This window comes from Bufo bufo, chromosome 4 (genome assembly GCF_905171765.1).
Source record: "Bufo bufo chromosome 4, aBufBuf1.1, whole genome shotgun sequence".
NCBI lineage: Eukaryota > Metazoa > Chordata > Amphibia > Anura > Bufonidae > Bufo > Bufo bufo.
In genome coordinates this window covers 459,841,866-459,858,078 of record NC_053392.1, presented here as the reverse complement: position 1 = coordinate 459,858,078, position 16,213 = coordinate 459,841,866, and the positions used below count along the sequence as shown (strand labels likewise).

Sequence of the window (16,213 nt, the reverse complement as noted above, 5' to 3'; positions counted from 1 at the left end):
TATGTGCACTATAGTCCAGGATACTATCACACTATATACTGTATCACTATGTACACTATAACAGAATATATATAGTACATGTACACTATAATAGTATAACAGTACACAATCACACTATACATCCCACTATGTGCACTACATACAGTACATTACCACACTGTGCTACCCTAAGCCTACCACCCAGACCCTGCAGAGCTCTGTGCCACCCTAAGTCTACATGGCCTCATACTGTGCCAACCTGACCCTGCCGAGCTCTCTGTGCCATTCTAAGACTACATAGCATTAGCATCCAATCTGAGACCACTGCAGAGGGGGAAGCTCTCATGAGTGCGGTGCTTTGTACCAAGTTGCCCCTAAACTCTATTTCCGCTGAGTGTAAGGGTCCATTCGCACGTCCGCAAAATGGGTCTGGATCTGTTCCACAACCTTGCGGAAGGGATCCGGACCCATTATTTTTCAATGGGGCCGCAAAAGATACGGATAGCACACAGTGTGCTGTCCGCATCCACACTGTCCTCGTACACTCAGCCGGCTTCAGTATCGCTACAGCGCATGCGCCCGCCAGCCTTACATACTCGCGAGTATGTAAGCCTGGCGGGCGCATGCGCTGTAGCGAGATGGAATCCGGCTGAGTGTACGAACCGGAGCCGGGATCGCGCTACAGCAGCCCTTTACTGCGCATGCGGGCTGAGAGCGCGTTCCCGGCACTGAGATGCGGCGTGTGAATCAAGGCGGGGAGAGCAGGATTAGAGACGCCTAGGCCGCTGCCCCCCTTGACTCCAAGCCTGACTCGGAGACAGCGCCAACCGACATTAAAACATCGTAACAAGTATGAAGAAACACAGAGAGGCAAGAAAAACATGATTAGCAACACACTGGGGGATACTGTAAGGTACTGTGGTCGGTTTAATATGCGTTTTTCAGGTGACAGGTTCCCATTAATTTTTGAAAAACTGCATTAAGGCTGCAAGCTGTGACCCAACCAGAACCCATACCTAAACCTATAACCAGAGCCTAAATTTACCTTGCAATCAGTGTGTCTAGCTCCTGTGTGAGCCTGCAACAGAGTATCATGGCGCCTGATCTTCCCTCAGAAGACTATAATCCCTAGCTTTCCTGCTGTGAGTGTTGATGTTCATTGATTGGCTGCCTGATATACAGCCCAGTCACGCCCCTCTACTCAGTAATCAGCAGCACACTTAGGCTCCATTCACACGTCCGCAATTCTGTTCCGCATTGTGCTGTCCGGATCCGGAAATGCGGATCTGCACTTCCGGGTCCGCAATTCCGTTCCCGAAAAAAATAGAACATGTCCTATTCTTGTCCGCAATTGCAGACAAAATTAGGCATTTTCTATTAAGTGCCGGCGATGTGCGGTCCGCAAAATGCGGAACGCACATTGCCGGTGTCTGTGTTTTGTGGATCCGCAAAACACATACGGATGTGTGAATGGACCCTAACACTCCCTTTTTCACAAGACATTTAGCTAGAGAATTGATAGCAACACACTGAGCATGCTCGACCGAACAAAGGCTCAGAACTACAGGTTTATGAGGAAACACTTTGGGTAGCAGAGGAAGAAAACTACTTTTATAACTACTGAATGGTAAATATGGGAAATTTACATTATATTAGGTAATTATTGATGATGAATTAGTGTAAAACACTAGTTATATTTATGGTAATCGGAGTACCCCTTTAAAGGGATTCTGTCACCAAGTTTTCGGTTATAGAGCTGTGGACATGCACGGCTAGATCGCCGCTAGCATGTCCGCAATATACCAGTCCTATAGGGCTGTGCGTTTTCGCCTATATCCTCCGAATCTCCTCCTTTCATCAACGATAGATCGCCGTAATCTCGCGATGCGCAGTTCTTTCCCTGAGGCTGATGCCAGCACAGGGAAGGAACACTATACAGGCACTGCGCATGCGCGAGCTCGCAGCAATCTATCGTTGATGAAAGGAGGGGATTCGGAGGCTATAGGCGGTGCTGGGCTCCAGGAAGGTTAGTACAGCCCCTTGGACACATACAAGACTAATTTACATATCTCTAAAATCCCTTTTTAAAGAAAATAAAAGGACACGGCCCTATAGGACCGGTATATTGCGGACATGCTAGCGGCGATCTAGCCGTGCATGTCCGCAGCTCTATAGCCCAAAACCTGGTGACAGAATCCCTTTAAAGCCTCATGCAGACGGCTGTTGTGCAGCTGTTCCGTGCATTGGGGACCGCAATTTGCGGTCCCCAATGCACGGGCAGTGGTTGGTATGGATCGAGACCCATTCAACTTGAATGGGTCTGTGATCCGTCCACCGTAAAAATGTTATATTTTAAAGTGAATGGGTCTGCATCCATGATGCGGGGAGCACACGGCCAGTGCCCGCATATTGTGGACCCACTGTTTGCCGGCCGCAATAAGGCAACGGCCGTTTGCATGAGGCCTAAGGCTGAATATATTCGGCTGTATCATTGCTAACGAGCGTTCGTGGTAACCCTCGTTGGCGATGATCTGGCAGTGTAAAGCCTCATTCACACTGATGGAAATCACTGACGTGTGAATGAGGCACAATACTGCCACCAATTACCTGATGAATGAGCACACGCTTGTTCATCGAGTAACCCAGATTTTTTAAACTGGTTAAAAAATTATTGCTGTTGGCAGATGTATAATCACGATCTGTTGGCTGCAAACAACTAGTCAGTATGGAGGCGAGCGATGGCATGGGGATCATTCCTTCCCTTTCTGGGGAGGAGATCACTGCATGTAATATCAGCGGTCTCCTCTGCTAACAAGCAGGCGATTGTCGGGAAGGAACGCTTCTCTCCTGACAATCGCCTGCTGTCTTGCCTTTACATTGACTCCCATTAATTTGTCATTTTTATTCTGCATCTTCTATTGTCAAGGAATGTTATTGCTTTGAGTTTACTATCCTAACGTCCTCCTTGGTCTAACTGTATGTTTTCATTTTGTAACTAAGTTTCTTATTTTTTAACCCTTTGTGGCCCTTTTTTTATTTGAATTTTTTTTCCACTGGGAAACTACTGTATTTTATTGTTACATTCATTCCATGGCGCTGTACATATGAGAAGGGGTATACATACATAACACAGACAATTGCAATAAGTATGACTAAGATGGGTTACAAACTACTACAGCAGGAGAGATATATGACGTAATCTGCCTTTGTAATTGATTTGTAGGTGATGTGACTGCGCAAGTAGCTCTTCAGCCTGCACTTAAATTTAATGGTGGTGGACATGTAAATCACACAATTTTCTGGACAAATCTTTCTCCCAACGGTGGTGGAGAACCTCAAGGTCAGTATACATGTGCTTCGTTTAAAATAAAATATTGCTTCTTCATGTACATTAAGGCTACATGCACCTGACACTGAAAAAAGTCAATAAAAAACACGCTGTCAGTTTTTCATGGCCATGTTGCATTAGTGTGTGCATCCATTTTCTGGCTGTGTCCGTTTTTATCGTCAGTTTTGCATCAGTTTTTCATGTCCGTTAAAAACGGACATGAAAAATTGATCTATTTGATTGGCAGTTCATTCTAGACCCACCCTTCTGAGAACACCCACAGGATAGTAGGCCCCCAGCTAAAATAATGTCCCCCATAGTGTAGGAATTTTATTTCTTTTTCTTTTTTTTTTTTTTTTGTGTCACCAGCTTTAATAATGTTTCCCATGTAGGTCCCCTAGTAAAATAATGTCGCCCATAGTGTGATTTTTTTTTAAAATTTATTTTTTATTTATTTTTTTACCCCCCCCCCCAAGCTTTTATAATGCCCCCAATGTAGGCCCCATCTTAAATAATTTCTCCCATGGTTTAAATAATGCCCCCATAATGGCCCACCGCAGATTGATTTATTTATTTATTTTGGTTGATTTTACAAAAAAAAACTCCTTATCTACTTGCTCGCGCTGCAGCAGTCTGTTCTCTTCACTGAACAGGACCTGCGTAAGGACCTGTGATGTGCTCAATGACGTCACTGAGGGCTCCCACGTGGTTGTCACCGCGCATATCGCAGGTCCTGCTCAATGGAGAGAAGAGACTGCCGCAGCGTGAGCAAGTGGGTGAGGTGGGTGACATGTCCTATTTTTGGACGGACTCTATTCACTGGCCGTTAAAAGAACGGCCATGTGAACAGCTCTATAGACTTTGGTGCTAAAAATGGCCGTGTGACGGCCGTTACTTAAACGGACGTCACACGGCCATTATTCACGGTCATGTGCATGAGGCCTAAGGCTAGGGCAACAGTGATTTTGGGCGCAGCATGTGTCAAGTGGCTGAGGATCACAGTGCAGCCATAGAAGTTAATGGGGTGGCAGGGTGACTTGCAAGTTTACCACGACCACAGAATTGCAAAAAATCGAGCAGGATTTTTTTTTTGTGTGATTCTGAGGTCCTGATAAACTTGGGGGTTGAGCCATGTCCCCATTAATTTCTATAGTTTCACTGCTTCACTGTGATGCTCGGTTGCGCTACGTGTCCCCATGGGTTTTTACTGTTGTGTGCAGGTTCTTCATGTAGCTACTGCTGAGACTGATCTACATCTGCCATAGCACTGCTCCTGCTAGCTCTCTGCTCCTCTTCTCTGTTAGAAATAGCAGCTTTAACGGGAAGGAGCTTGTACGTGGCAGATGTGTGGAGAGGGGAAGAGGATCCTAGATGGGCAGCTTACACCGGCTGTAGATGGGGAGGAAAATGCTCACAATACAGTATGCAAGGGGTAAATGGCAGTATCCTGAATACAACTTGTACGAAACACGAAAAATAGCAGTATCCTGGATACAACATGTACGAAACACGAAGAATTAGAATATTGTGCAAAAGTCTATTTATTTCAGTAATGCAAAGTAAAAGGAATGGCATTAATGCAGCTTAAAATTAGAATTTTCTGAAAAGGTTCAATATTCTAGGCTCAAAGTGTCACACTCTAATATTCTAATTAATCCAACCCCCCTGAGCAAAGGTACCTCAAAATTGTCTTTGGGGTTTCATAAGCTGTAAGCCATAATCATCCAAATTATAACAAAGGCTTGAAAGACTCATTACATGCAAAGCGAGATATATCTCATATGTTAGTTTCCCCTTTTAAGTTGCATTACTGAAATAAATGAACTTTGCTCGATATTCTAATGTTTCGAGTTTCACCTGTATTTCTGAGAGGGAGACATGCACATCAGGAAATTGTGAAACTGGGATCAGGTTGCTAGCTGATCTAATAAAAATTCTTCCATATCCAGGTTATACATAACCTTTAAAATTGTGCAACTTTCCACCAATATCTAATTGTGTTCCTGTCAGGTGACCTGTTGGAGGCAATCAAACGTGACTTTGGCTCCTTTGAGAAGTTTAAGGAGAAGCTGACCACTGCATCAGTTGCAGTCCAGGGATCAGGATGGGGCTGGCTAGGTTACAACAAAGAATCTAATCGCCTGCAACTTGCTGCTTGTTCTAATCAGGACCCTCTACAAGGAATAACAGGTGAGAACTTTCCCAGCTTTCCTAAATGTAGACAGCCTCCGTAGTAATTGTTGTGAGACTTGCACAAAAGTTTTTCACCCCATTGTTAATATATTTGTTGTCTAAAGGTCCCAGGCAATTGTTGGGAAGGAAGCATTCCTTCTCAGCAGTCGCCTGCTGTCAGGGGAGGAGACTGCAGCGATCTCCTCCACAGTATGGGGAGGAACGATCACTAATGTCATCACTCATCCCCATACAGACTCAATGTTTGCCGGCAGCGGATGCTGTTTACACAGCACAATCTGCTGCCAGAAAACAATCATTTTTGTGACTGCATGAATGATCTATTACCTGAATGAGCGGTTATCTGCGGGATGCTCTGCCCGGGTAAAGGGCCTTTTTAGTGTCACATGAAAATCTCATACACTACTCCAACTCTCCCCAAGATGTCTACTTGTCATTGGTTATGATATTGAGTTAGTGAGTGTATTTACCTTGTGTACCACCACGTGCAGTAAATGTATGGTGCATGGTCCTGGGATTTTAACCAGGGATAGACCGATTATCGGTTTTATTGATATCGGCCGATATTCAGTATTTTGACCGTTATCTGTATCGGCATCTATTTTGCTGATATGCCGATAACGTATTGGGAACAAGGATCGCGCTGCTGTCGGCGCTCTCCGTGTTCCCTCAGCATCACAGGGGAGAATGAAGCAGTGTCTCCCTCCCCCTGTGATGCTGCTGCCAATGAGAGGGTGGAGGACAAGAGAAGGGGAGGGGCTGTGGCCACTGCGCCACCAATGAAGATAACTCACTCATTAATTCATATACAGGAGGCGGGAGCTGGCTGCAGAATCACATAGCAGGCTCCCGGCCACTATGAGCAATAGCTGCGATCTGCGGTAGTTAACCCCTCAGGTGCCGCGGGTCGCAGCTACCGCTCATAGAGGTCGGGAGCCGGCTATGTGATTCTGCAGCCAGCTCCCGCCGCCTCTATATGAATTAATGAGAGATTTCTCTTCATTGGTGGCGCAGTGCGCGCCCCCCCCAGTATTAATCATTGGTGGCGCAGTGCGCCCCCCACCCCTACCCCAGTATTAAGAACATTGGCGCAGTGCGCCCCCCCCAGTATTAATCATATTAATCATTGGTGGCAGTGGCCACAGGATCCCCTCTCCCCTGCTCCTCCGATCGGAGCCCCAGCAGTGTAAGCCTGGGGCTCCGATCATGGCAGCCAGGACGCTATTGACGCCCTGGCTGCCATGGTAAGCTCCATGCTGCTGTGTGCACAAAGCACAGAGCAGCAGGGACAGTGTGAGATCCTATTCACCCTGATAGAGATCTATCAGGGTGACTAGGACAAGGGTTCTAGTCCCTAAGGGGGCTAAAAGTTAGTAAAAAAGTATAAATGAAAGAAAGATTTACAAAAAAAAAACTACACGTTAACAATAAACCTATTAATTTTCAGCAGATTTGTGTAGGAATTTTTAATTTTTTTTCAAAAATGAAAATTCCCAGAATATCGGTATAAATTATCGGCTATCGGCCTGAAAGTTCACAATATCGGTCGATCCCTACTTTTAACCTGCACTATTGTAGAGGTACGCCATTGGTTTAAAGCTCCTGCAATCTAACAGGTCGGGTCCTCAGAAATCAGCTTATTGCAGCCTACAGTGAGAAGTGCCGCTCCCTACTGGCTACTGTGACCACATAATTGCTGGTTTGTCCTTTGCATGGAATAGCTCCTGGGTCTTAGCAGACCAAGATCAGCTCTGCCAGTGAGAACTGTCACTACAAGAGGACATTCTCACCTTAATTGTGGCTAATGAATATACACTGCTCAAAAAAATAAAGGGAACACTTAAACAACACAATGTCACTCCAAGTCAATCACACGTCTGTGAAATCAAACTGTCCACTTAGGAAGCAACACTGAGTGACAATCAATTTCACATGCTGTTGTGCAAATGGGATAGACAACAGGTGGAAATTATAGGCAATTAGCAAGACACCCCCAATAAAGGAGTGGTTCTGCAGGTGGTAACCACAGACCACTTCTCACTTCCTATGCTTCCTGGCTGATGTTTTGGTCACTTTTGAATGCTGGCGGTGCTTTCACTCTAGTGGTAGCATGAGACGGAGTCTACAACCCACACAAGTGGCTCAGGTAGTGCAGCTTATCCAGGATGGCACATCAATGCGAGCTGTGGCAAGAAGGTTTGCTGTGTCTGTCAGCGTAGTGTCCAGAGCATGGAGGCGCTACCAGGAGACAGGCCAGTACATCAGGAGACGTGGAGGAGGCCGTAGGAGGGCAACAACCCAGCAGCAGGACCGCTACCTCCGCCTTTGTGTAAGGAGGAACAGGAGGAGCACTGCCAGAGCCCTGCAAAATGACCTCCAGCAGGCCACAAATGTGCATGTGTCTGCTCAAACGGTCAGAAACAGACTCTATTAGGGTGATATGAGGGCGTTGGGCAACACCGATACAGCCCAACACCGTGCAGGACGTTTGGCATTTGCCAGAGAACACCAAGATTGGCAAATTCGCCACTGGCGCCCTGTGCTCTTCACAGATGAAAGCAGGTTCACACTGAGCACATGTGACAGAGTCTGGAGACGCCGTGGAGAACGTTCTGCTGCCTGCAACATCCTCCAGCATGACCGGTTTGGCATTGGGTCAGTAATGGTGTGGGGTGGCATTTCTTTGGAGGGCCGCACAGCCCTCCATGTGCTCGCCTGAGGTAGCCTGACTGCCATTAGGTACCGAGATAAGATCCTCAGACCCCTTGTGAGACCATATGCTGGTGCGGTTGGCCCTGGGTTCCTCCTAATGCAAGACAATGCTAGACCTCATGTGGCTGGAGTGTGTCAGCAGTTCCTGCAAGACGAAGGCATTGATGCTATGGACTGGCCCGCCCGTTCCCCAGACCTGAATCCAATTGAGCACATCTGGGACATCATGTCTCTGTCTACCCACCAACGTCACGTTGCACCACAGACTGTCCAGGAGTTGGCAGATGCTTTAGTCCAGGTCTGGGAGGAGATCCCTCAGGAGACCGTCCGCCACCTCATCAGGAGCATGCACACAATCTTGGTGTTCTCTGGCAAATGCCAAACGTCCTGCACGGTGTTGGGCTGTAAGCACAACCCCCACCTGTGGACGTCGGACCCTCATATCACCCTCATGGAGTCTGTTTCTGACCATTTGAGCAGACACCTGCACATTTGTGGCTTGCTGGAGGTCATTTTGCAGGGCTCTGGCAGTGCTCCTCCTGTTCCTCCTTGCACAAAGGCGGAGGTAGCGGTCCTGCTGCTGGGTTGTTGCCCTCCTACGGCCTCCTCCACGTCTCCTGATGTACTGGCCTGTCTCCTGGTAGCGCCTCCATGCTCTGGACACTACGCTGACAGACACAGCAAACCTTCTTGCCACAGCTCGCATTGATGTGCCATCCTGGATAAGCTGCACTACCTGAGCCACTTGTGTGGGTTGTAGACTCCGTCTCATGCTACCACTAGAGTGAAAGCACCGCCAGCATTCAAAAGTGACCAAAACATCAGCCAGGAAGCATAGGAAGTGAGAAGTGGTCTGTGGTCACCACCTGCAGAACCACTCCTTTATTGGGGGTGTCTTGCTAATTGCCTATAATTTCCACCTGTTGTCTATCCCATTTGCACAACAGCATGTGAAATTGATTGTCACTCAGTGTTGCTTCCTAAGTGGACAGTTTGATTTCACAGAAGTGTGATTGACTTGGAGTTACATTGTGTTGTTTAAGTGTTCCCTTAATTTTTTTTGAGCAGTGTACATACTCTTATTGACAGGGAGGCCTCTGCCAGCATCCAAGTGGCTCACAGAGGGAAGGGGCCCCCTCTCTCAATCCATCGACTTAGGTGGTTGCCATGGCACCCAGAAGCCTTAGGGGATGTTCACACAGTGTCTTAATAGGCGTGAATTTCGCTGAAAACCCGACGACCGCTGTCTCTCTGCCTCCTTTCTTGCTGCGTCTTTAAGCTGCCGCTCCGTGATCCCCAGTGCTGATCCCATTGAGATGTATGTGAGGCAGAGAGGACACGGCCTCTGACTGGTTTTCAGCGAAATTTCGCTGTGGCAGTTTGCTGTGTGAACGTCTTCTCGCAGAGGCCTCCAGACCTGCCATGTACGGAAGCTGGGCCTCATAGGCAACTGTTAGTGGGGCTAAATTTAGGGTATTGGGTTTCTTGAAGAAAAAAAAAAACACAATGCGCCAGCCCTCTGCAAACACAAAGTACAATAATGCCATAGTTGTAGAAAATATTTTGGTGCTAATGCTACTCTTATTTTATAAATTTGAGATTCTTGGCAAATACATTTTGTACAAAATTATTTGGGCCCGTCTGCTGGCGTCAGGGCGATCTATATAAGACGGACCTAACACTAAATACTACCTGTTATGTGCCATATTGGCCGTCATAAAATACAGGAAATGCAGGTTCCACATGCATGCTGGGTCCACTCTACCTTTTACCGTTTTTAGTGCCATAATGGCCTCCCTTAAAGGGTTTCTGTCATCAGAAAAATAGTTATGTAGCTGGCTGACATTAGCGATGTGCTAATGTCAGCAGAACATAACTGTATGACATATCTCCCTGACTGCTGCCGTTCACGCTAAAAAATGACTTTTATAATTTTCTGATGACCGAAACCCTTTAAATCCATGGAATGCAGGTACCAACATGCATGCCGAGCCGACTCTCTAGCTTTCCTGGTGCCAGACGGCTTCAAATGAATGCAGGGAGAGCAGCCTACAGCTTTATACTTAAAAATTCAGCCTACAGGGCAGACAGGATGGTCAGGGGTGCAAGACCAACAGGAGTCAGCCACAGCTCCAGTACAACTGCTTGGTCACCTCTAACTAACGTTCTTCTATTCTTGGAAGAATCCTGGTTGTTTCAAACTTGTACCATTTAAGAATGATGCAGGCCACGGTACTCTAGGGAACTTTTACTGCAGCAGTAATTTTTATACCCTTCTCTAGATCTGTGCCTCTACACAATCTTGTCTGAGCTCTACAGGCAGTTCTTGCTGCCTCAAGGCTTGGTTTTTTCTCTGATATGCGTTGTCAGCTGTGAGATCTTGTATAGCAAGTGGTGTATCTTGCCAAATCGCCTCCAGTCAATTGAATTAACCACAGGTGGACTCCAATCAAAGTGTAGAAACATCTCAAAGATGATCAAGAGAAATAGAAGGCATCCAGAGCTAAATTTTATGTATCCCAGCAAAACAGTCGGAATACTTACCGTATTTTTTGCTTTATAAGACGCACCCCAGGTTTAAGAGGAGGAAAATAAGAAAATATCTTTAATCAGACCTTATCTCAGATCAATGTCCGACCCCCATCAGACCTCAGATCAGATTAAAATAAAAACCTCCTCTTGCCTGTCGTGCGCAGCAGCTCCTCTTCACCTCTGGCAGAAGTTTCCCTCCCCTGTCTTCCCTGCCTGCGCTGCTGTCACCTGACCGGTCAGGTCATAGTGCCCTCGCTACCTCCTGACGCTGTACGCGGTCAAGACAGTGAAGCGCTGGCCCCAGCAATGAAGATGGGGGAGGGTGTTTACTACAAGCGCTTGCGGAGCTTCGCTTCCAGCTCTCGGCACCTAATTCATACTAGTGAGCGCTTCCATAATGGAAGTATTCGCAATCTCCATCCCCACCCCCACACACACACACTTTGGGTGAAAAATGGGGATCTTATAAAGCAAAAAATACGGTATGTCCATGCCAAATTTAATTTTTTCATTTTTAATAAATTTGCTCATGTGTTTATTTTTATTTTTTACATGGCACAAAGACATACTGATGGGGGTTTTAGATTGTGAGCCCCATTGGGGACAGTTGGTTGCTAATGTCTGTAAAGCGCTGCGGAATATAGTAGCGCTATATAAGTGCATAAAATAAATATATAAATATAGCACAAGGCTGCAACATAACATGTTGTCAGGCTAATGAGACCACCTGCTATATTTTGCTATAGTGTGTGTGTGTGGTCCATCTAGTTATTACTGTTTTTCCCCTTATGAGGTCCCCTGAAGAACCTTCATGTTTAGGGGGAAAACTCATTGGAACAAGTAGTTAGGGAAGTTTGCAGAGTGATTTTTCAGGACTGGTTTGCTTGTCAGGACGGGTGCTCTGTGTTACAGCACTTAGGGTAAAATATTAGGGCGATTGCATCTTTTGCCCCTTTCCCCCTCCTTGTGCATTCTTGCCGTGTATCTGCTACTGACTTCCTGCATTAACACATTCACACCTGAGGGTGTATATTTGCTTTGGTGGACCCTGCTGTGCTTTTGGTTTTATTGCATATTTATTAATAAAGTTATGTTTCATATGTGGCAAGTGTATATTGGCAAGTTCTCTTCACTTTACTTTATAACCTTCAGAAATATAGGCTAGGAATCGGTGCAGGAAGATGTTTTGTGATGCAATGCATACATTTAGTTTTTGCATCTGTTTATAAAGTTATTTTATACCTTTTCCGGACTTAAAATATTTGTCTTCTGCTTTGCTTTCCAGGTCTTATCCCTCTTCTGGGTATTGATGTTTGGGAGCATGCTTACTACCTGCAGTACAAGAATGTTCGACCTGACTATCTGAAAGCTATCTGGAATGTTGTTAACTGGGAGAATGTAGCAGAAAGATACAGAGCCTGCAAAAAATGAACTGAATTTTTATAATGATCTGCTCTGTCCTTGATAAGCACTTAAACCCATTATACCTGTTGGTTGACTTCCATAGAAGTTTGTTAATTTTCTTGCATTAAAACATGTTATGCCTTAGCACTTGGGTATGGCCACATGTAGCGTAAATGCTGCAGATTTCCTTAAAGGGATTGCAGGCACACAATCCACATACAATTACAGTAGCAGTTAAGTGGATACGATTTTCACAAATCTCAGCCAATGTGTAGAGTGTCTACACTGGAATTCGCGCAAAACTTGTCATGTAGTGTGGATTTCAAATACACTGCATGTCAATTTAAAAAAACATTTCCCGAACTCTGGTTCGGTTCCAAGTGATACCTTGGAACTGAACCTGAGTTCGGGAAATGGTTTTTTACAGTACAAATTAATTTATGAAGTTATAACCCAAAGTCTCGCGAGAATTCGGGAAGCAATAACTTTGGCTCATCGGAGCGTTTTGGAATGAAGTTTTATGCGACTAGACTTCGGATGTTTCATCTGAAGTCGATTCACTCATCCCTAATAAACACTGGAAAATTTGCTGTTGATCCTCTGTGTGGCAGTACCCTTATAATACTTACAACACCTGTTACATTTTCTGGAGACCTGTGAAGAACTTTGCTTGATTTCTGCTAACAATAAAAGTAGGCAATTGATCTCTATTTTTCCAGTGTTCCTTAATTTTGAGTACTCAATTTAGCACTTGAAATAACATTGAAAGCCTAAATCTGGGAAATTGGTCTGTGTATAAGGCTACTTTCACACTAGCGTTCGGGGCTCCGCTTGTGAGCTCCGTTTGAAGGCTCTCACAAGTGCCCCCGAACGCATCCGTACTGCCCCAATGCATTCTAAGTGGATGCAGATCCGCTCAGAATGCATCAGTCTGGCGGCGTTCAGCCTCCGCTCCGCTCAGCAGGCGGACACCCGAACGCTGCTTGCAGCGTTCGGGTGTCCGCCTGGCCGTGCGGAGGCAAACGGATCCGTCCAGACTTACAATGTAAGTCAATGGGGACGGATCCGTTTGAAGTTGACACAATATGGCTCCATTTTCAAACGGATCCGTCCCCCATTGACTTTCAATGTAAAGTCTGGACGGATCCGTCTGAACAAATTTCACACTTAGAATTTTTTGTAAACTATAATGCAGACGGATCTGTTCTGAACGGATCCAAACGTCTGCATTATAGGAGCGGATCCGTCTGTGCAGACAACAGACGGATCCGCTCTGAACGCAAGTGTGAAAGTAGCCTTACATTGTTGCTCTATCTTTTTAACACCGCCTTTATGATAAGATAACACAAGTTTATAATGCTAAGTCTGGCAACATTGGTGGTAGAGATCTATTGTAGGCAATACCAGAGCCTCCATCATGGTAAAAAAAAAGCAATGTTTTCACATGATGGGTTCTGCTACGCTTTGGTAATAACACGTCCTTCTCACTTTCTAGGACAGGTTGCTTGTGGCCATCTTAAATCATTCCCAAGGAATTTTAGATTCTGCTGACCAATATTCAGGATATGTCATCAATATCAGATCAGTGGTGGTCTGCCAGCTCCCATTTCAGAAGACTCTGTCCACTATGGACTTTCCAGCATCGGCATACTGCTGCTCAGCTCTTATTCATACTTTCAGGCAGGGTTTCCTATAAGTTGACAGCCATACAGCTTCTATAGTGCCACAGCTCAGGGCCTCTGTAGGCCCACTCGCAGCCGCAAGCCTGGCCTTGGACTATTACTTGTAACGTCCTGATGCTAGTGTCAGAACATTCTGTGCCAGGCTCAAAGCTGGCGCTGCCTCTTTCCTCTTGCCATGCTACTGGTAGGACTAGGTCACAGCAGCATGGCAAGAAGGAGGTGGTGCCATGCACAAAGGACTGGAGGTACTGTCTACTACGTTTTCCCTTATCTGTTAGGCCTCTTGCGATCCACAAAATACGAATGCAGTTTGTGTGCCACCGCATTATTTTATTTTTTAAAGGGGTTGTCCAAGAGAGAGAGATATAGATAGAGATATATATATATATATATATATATATATATATATATATTTTTTTTTTTGTTCTTTTGTATGTTTCTAACTAACTGCCTCTGCACAGAACGTCTTTGTGAAGGCTGGAGAGACAAGGCCACGTTTCCTGCACTGCCGATCTGCTTTCTGTCTGCCATGTGTCTTCTCTCCCACTGGATTCTTCCACCATCAGCAGCACAGACTGGGCTGGAGGCTCTTCCTCAGGTACTGCGCAGCTGCAAGGTTTTCTTTTCTCCAGGCACTTAAGGGTACTTTCGCACTAGCGTTTTTCTTTTCCGGCACTGAGTTCCGTCAAAGGGACTCAATACCGGAAAAGAACTGATCAGTTTTATCCCCATGCATTCTGAATGGAGAGAAATCCGTTCAGGATGTCTTCAGTTCAGTCACTGAATGAGAAATGTAAAAAAAAATATAGAAACTGATCCGTTTGTCCGTATGACAAACGGAGAGGCGGATCTGTTTTTGCAATGCATTTGTGAGACTCATTCGGATCCGTCTACAAATGCTGTCCGTTTGCATGAAGATTACCGTATCACTCTGCCGCAAGTGTTCACACTTAAAAGAGTTCTCTGGGAATTAAGAAAAGGAAAATACTTACATATTACTTTCCATTGTCTGATCAGCCAGGTGGCCACCCATCCCCCATCACTGTCAGCATGGAACCCATTCAATACTGCTCAAAGTGACCAGTATCTAGTGAAGATCATTCTACTGGTTCTTATAGGTTTGAGAGTATCTGCGAGACATTGCTACGGCTATTGTCAGTATACTGTACGAGTATACCGTCAAGGCAGATATGCATGTCTTATAAGCAGATATGTATCCAGAAAGTGATAGCGAAGCCGCAGCAGAGGTATAATATGTAGCTCTCGTTAAGCAGACTTCACTTCTCTAATGTGTATAGACATTTGAAGGGAAGAAGCACAGTGCAGTTCACTTGGTGCTCACAAACCGGCAAACGCCCCCCAACATACTGAGAACACGTCTCCAAGCCCGTGAGAAGGTTTTCATACTGACTGTTTTACCACTGGTCCCGATTCAACCCAAGTACCCTCTGCTAGAGCGTTCTTCGGTTAAATCAGACACAGGGAGACAGATGACAATCTATAAAAACACACACACATCCTAAGATAAAATGTCCGCATAATAAATTTTTTTTTTCCTCTGTGGATCTTGTAAATTAATTTATATGCCCAGCATTTTTCCCCCCAAAATACCACATAGTAATTTGCTTAACACCTGAAGTGGACCCCAGTACATTTTGGGAGCTTGTGCTGAATATGGGCCTTGTAAAAAAGCCAGAAATTGACAGTATTGGAGCACAGTAATTTTGAAATTTTTACGTTATAATGATAATGCACTATGCCTGACCCAAAATGACACGAAATTTGAATGTCTATTTTAAATTAGGCCAGTCCTCGACCACTTTAGCACCAGGCTTGGTGAGGTGTACACCTCATAAAAACATTTGTGTAGATGAGTCACTTACATATTTTAAAGGAAGGGTAAAATTCTACCAGTAACTGCCCAGCAAGAGGTATGCGAGAGTACCTCTGTTTAGACCCATAGGTTCAGCGTTTACGAAGGGAAGGACACTCTGATTGAACCCCCAAAATTCCCCCTGTCCTAGTAGTTAGTGGAAAAATAGTGTGCACCCACTGCTGAACCATTGTTACCACGTCTATGTGGATAACTTCTACACCTGCATACGATTTGTTTAAGTCCCTAAATTCCAGATGTACTGCAGCTTGCGGCACACTACTCCAAAATCAGAGAAGCCTTCCTAGGTCCCTGCTCAGGCAACCACTCAGAAAGGGTCACAGCAGGGGCTTTTCTCAATGTATGTTGTTGGTTATGTACTGGATACCAGGGATGTCCTTGAACTGACCACAGTTCATGGGCACAGCAGCTCCCCTGCCCCTGTATGAGGTACCATGACTCCCAAGCCAGACTGCATCTTGGATTATAATAGGCTGGGAGGGGTTGATC

The 16,213-nt window shown here is 45.5% G+C and overlaps 1 protein-coding gene and 1 long non-coding RNA gene across 2 annotated transcripts in view; one reads left to right on the top strand and one right to left on the bottom strand.

Moving 5' to 3' along the window:
• SOD2 (superoxide dismutase 2) overlaps positions 1-12,858 on the top strand; it is a 26,800-nt gene extending 13,942 nt beyond the window's left edge. The window contains exons 3-5 of the mRNA XM_040429456.1: positions 3,203-3,319; positions 5,318-5,497; positions 12,030-12,858. Of these exons, the coding sequence (XP_040285390.1) occupies positions 3,203-3,319; positions 5,318-5,497; positions 12,030-12,175 (443 nt within the window). The 3' untranslated portion in view covers positions 12,176-12,858. The remainder of the gene's footprint in view (positions 1-3,202; positions 3,320-5,317; positions 5,498-12,029) is intronic.
• LOC120998684 overlaps positions 1-16,213 on the bottom strand; it is a 16,534-nt gene extending 321 nt beyond the window's left edge. Inside the window, exons 1-2 of the long non-coding RNA XR_005778460.1 lie at positions 15,714-16,213; positions 13,346-13,354 (exon numbers count right to left, since the gene is read on the bottom strand). This is a non-coding gene — a long non-coding RNA (uncharacterized LOC120998684). The remainder of the gene's footprint in view (positions 1-13,345; positions 13,355-15,713) is intronic.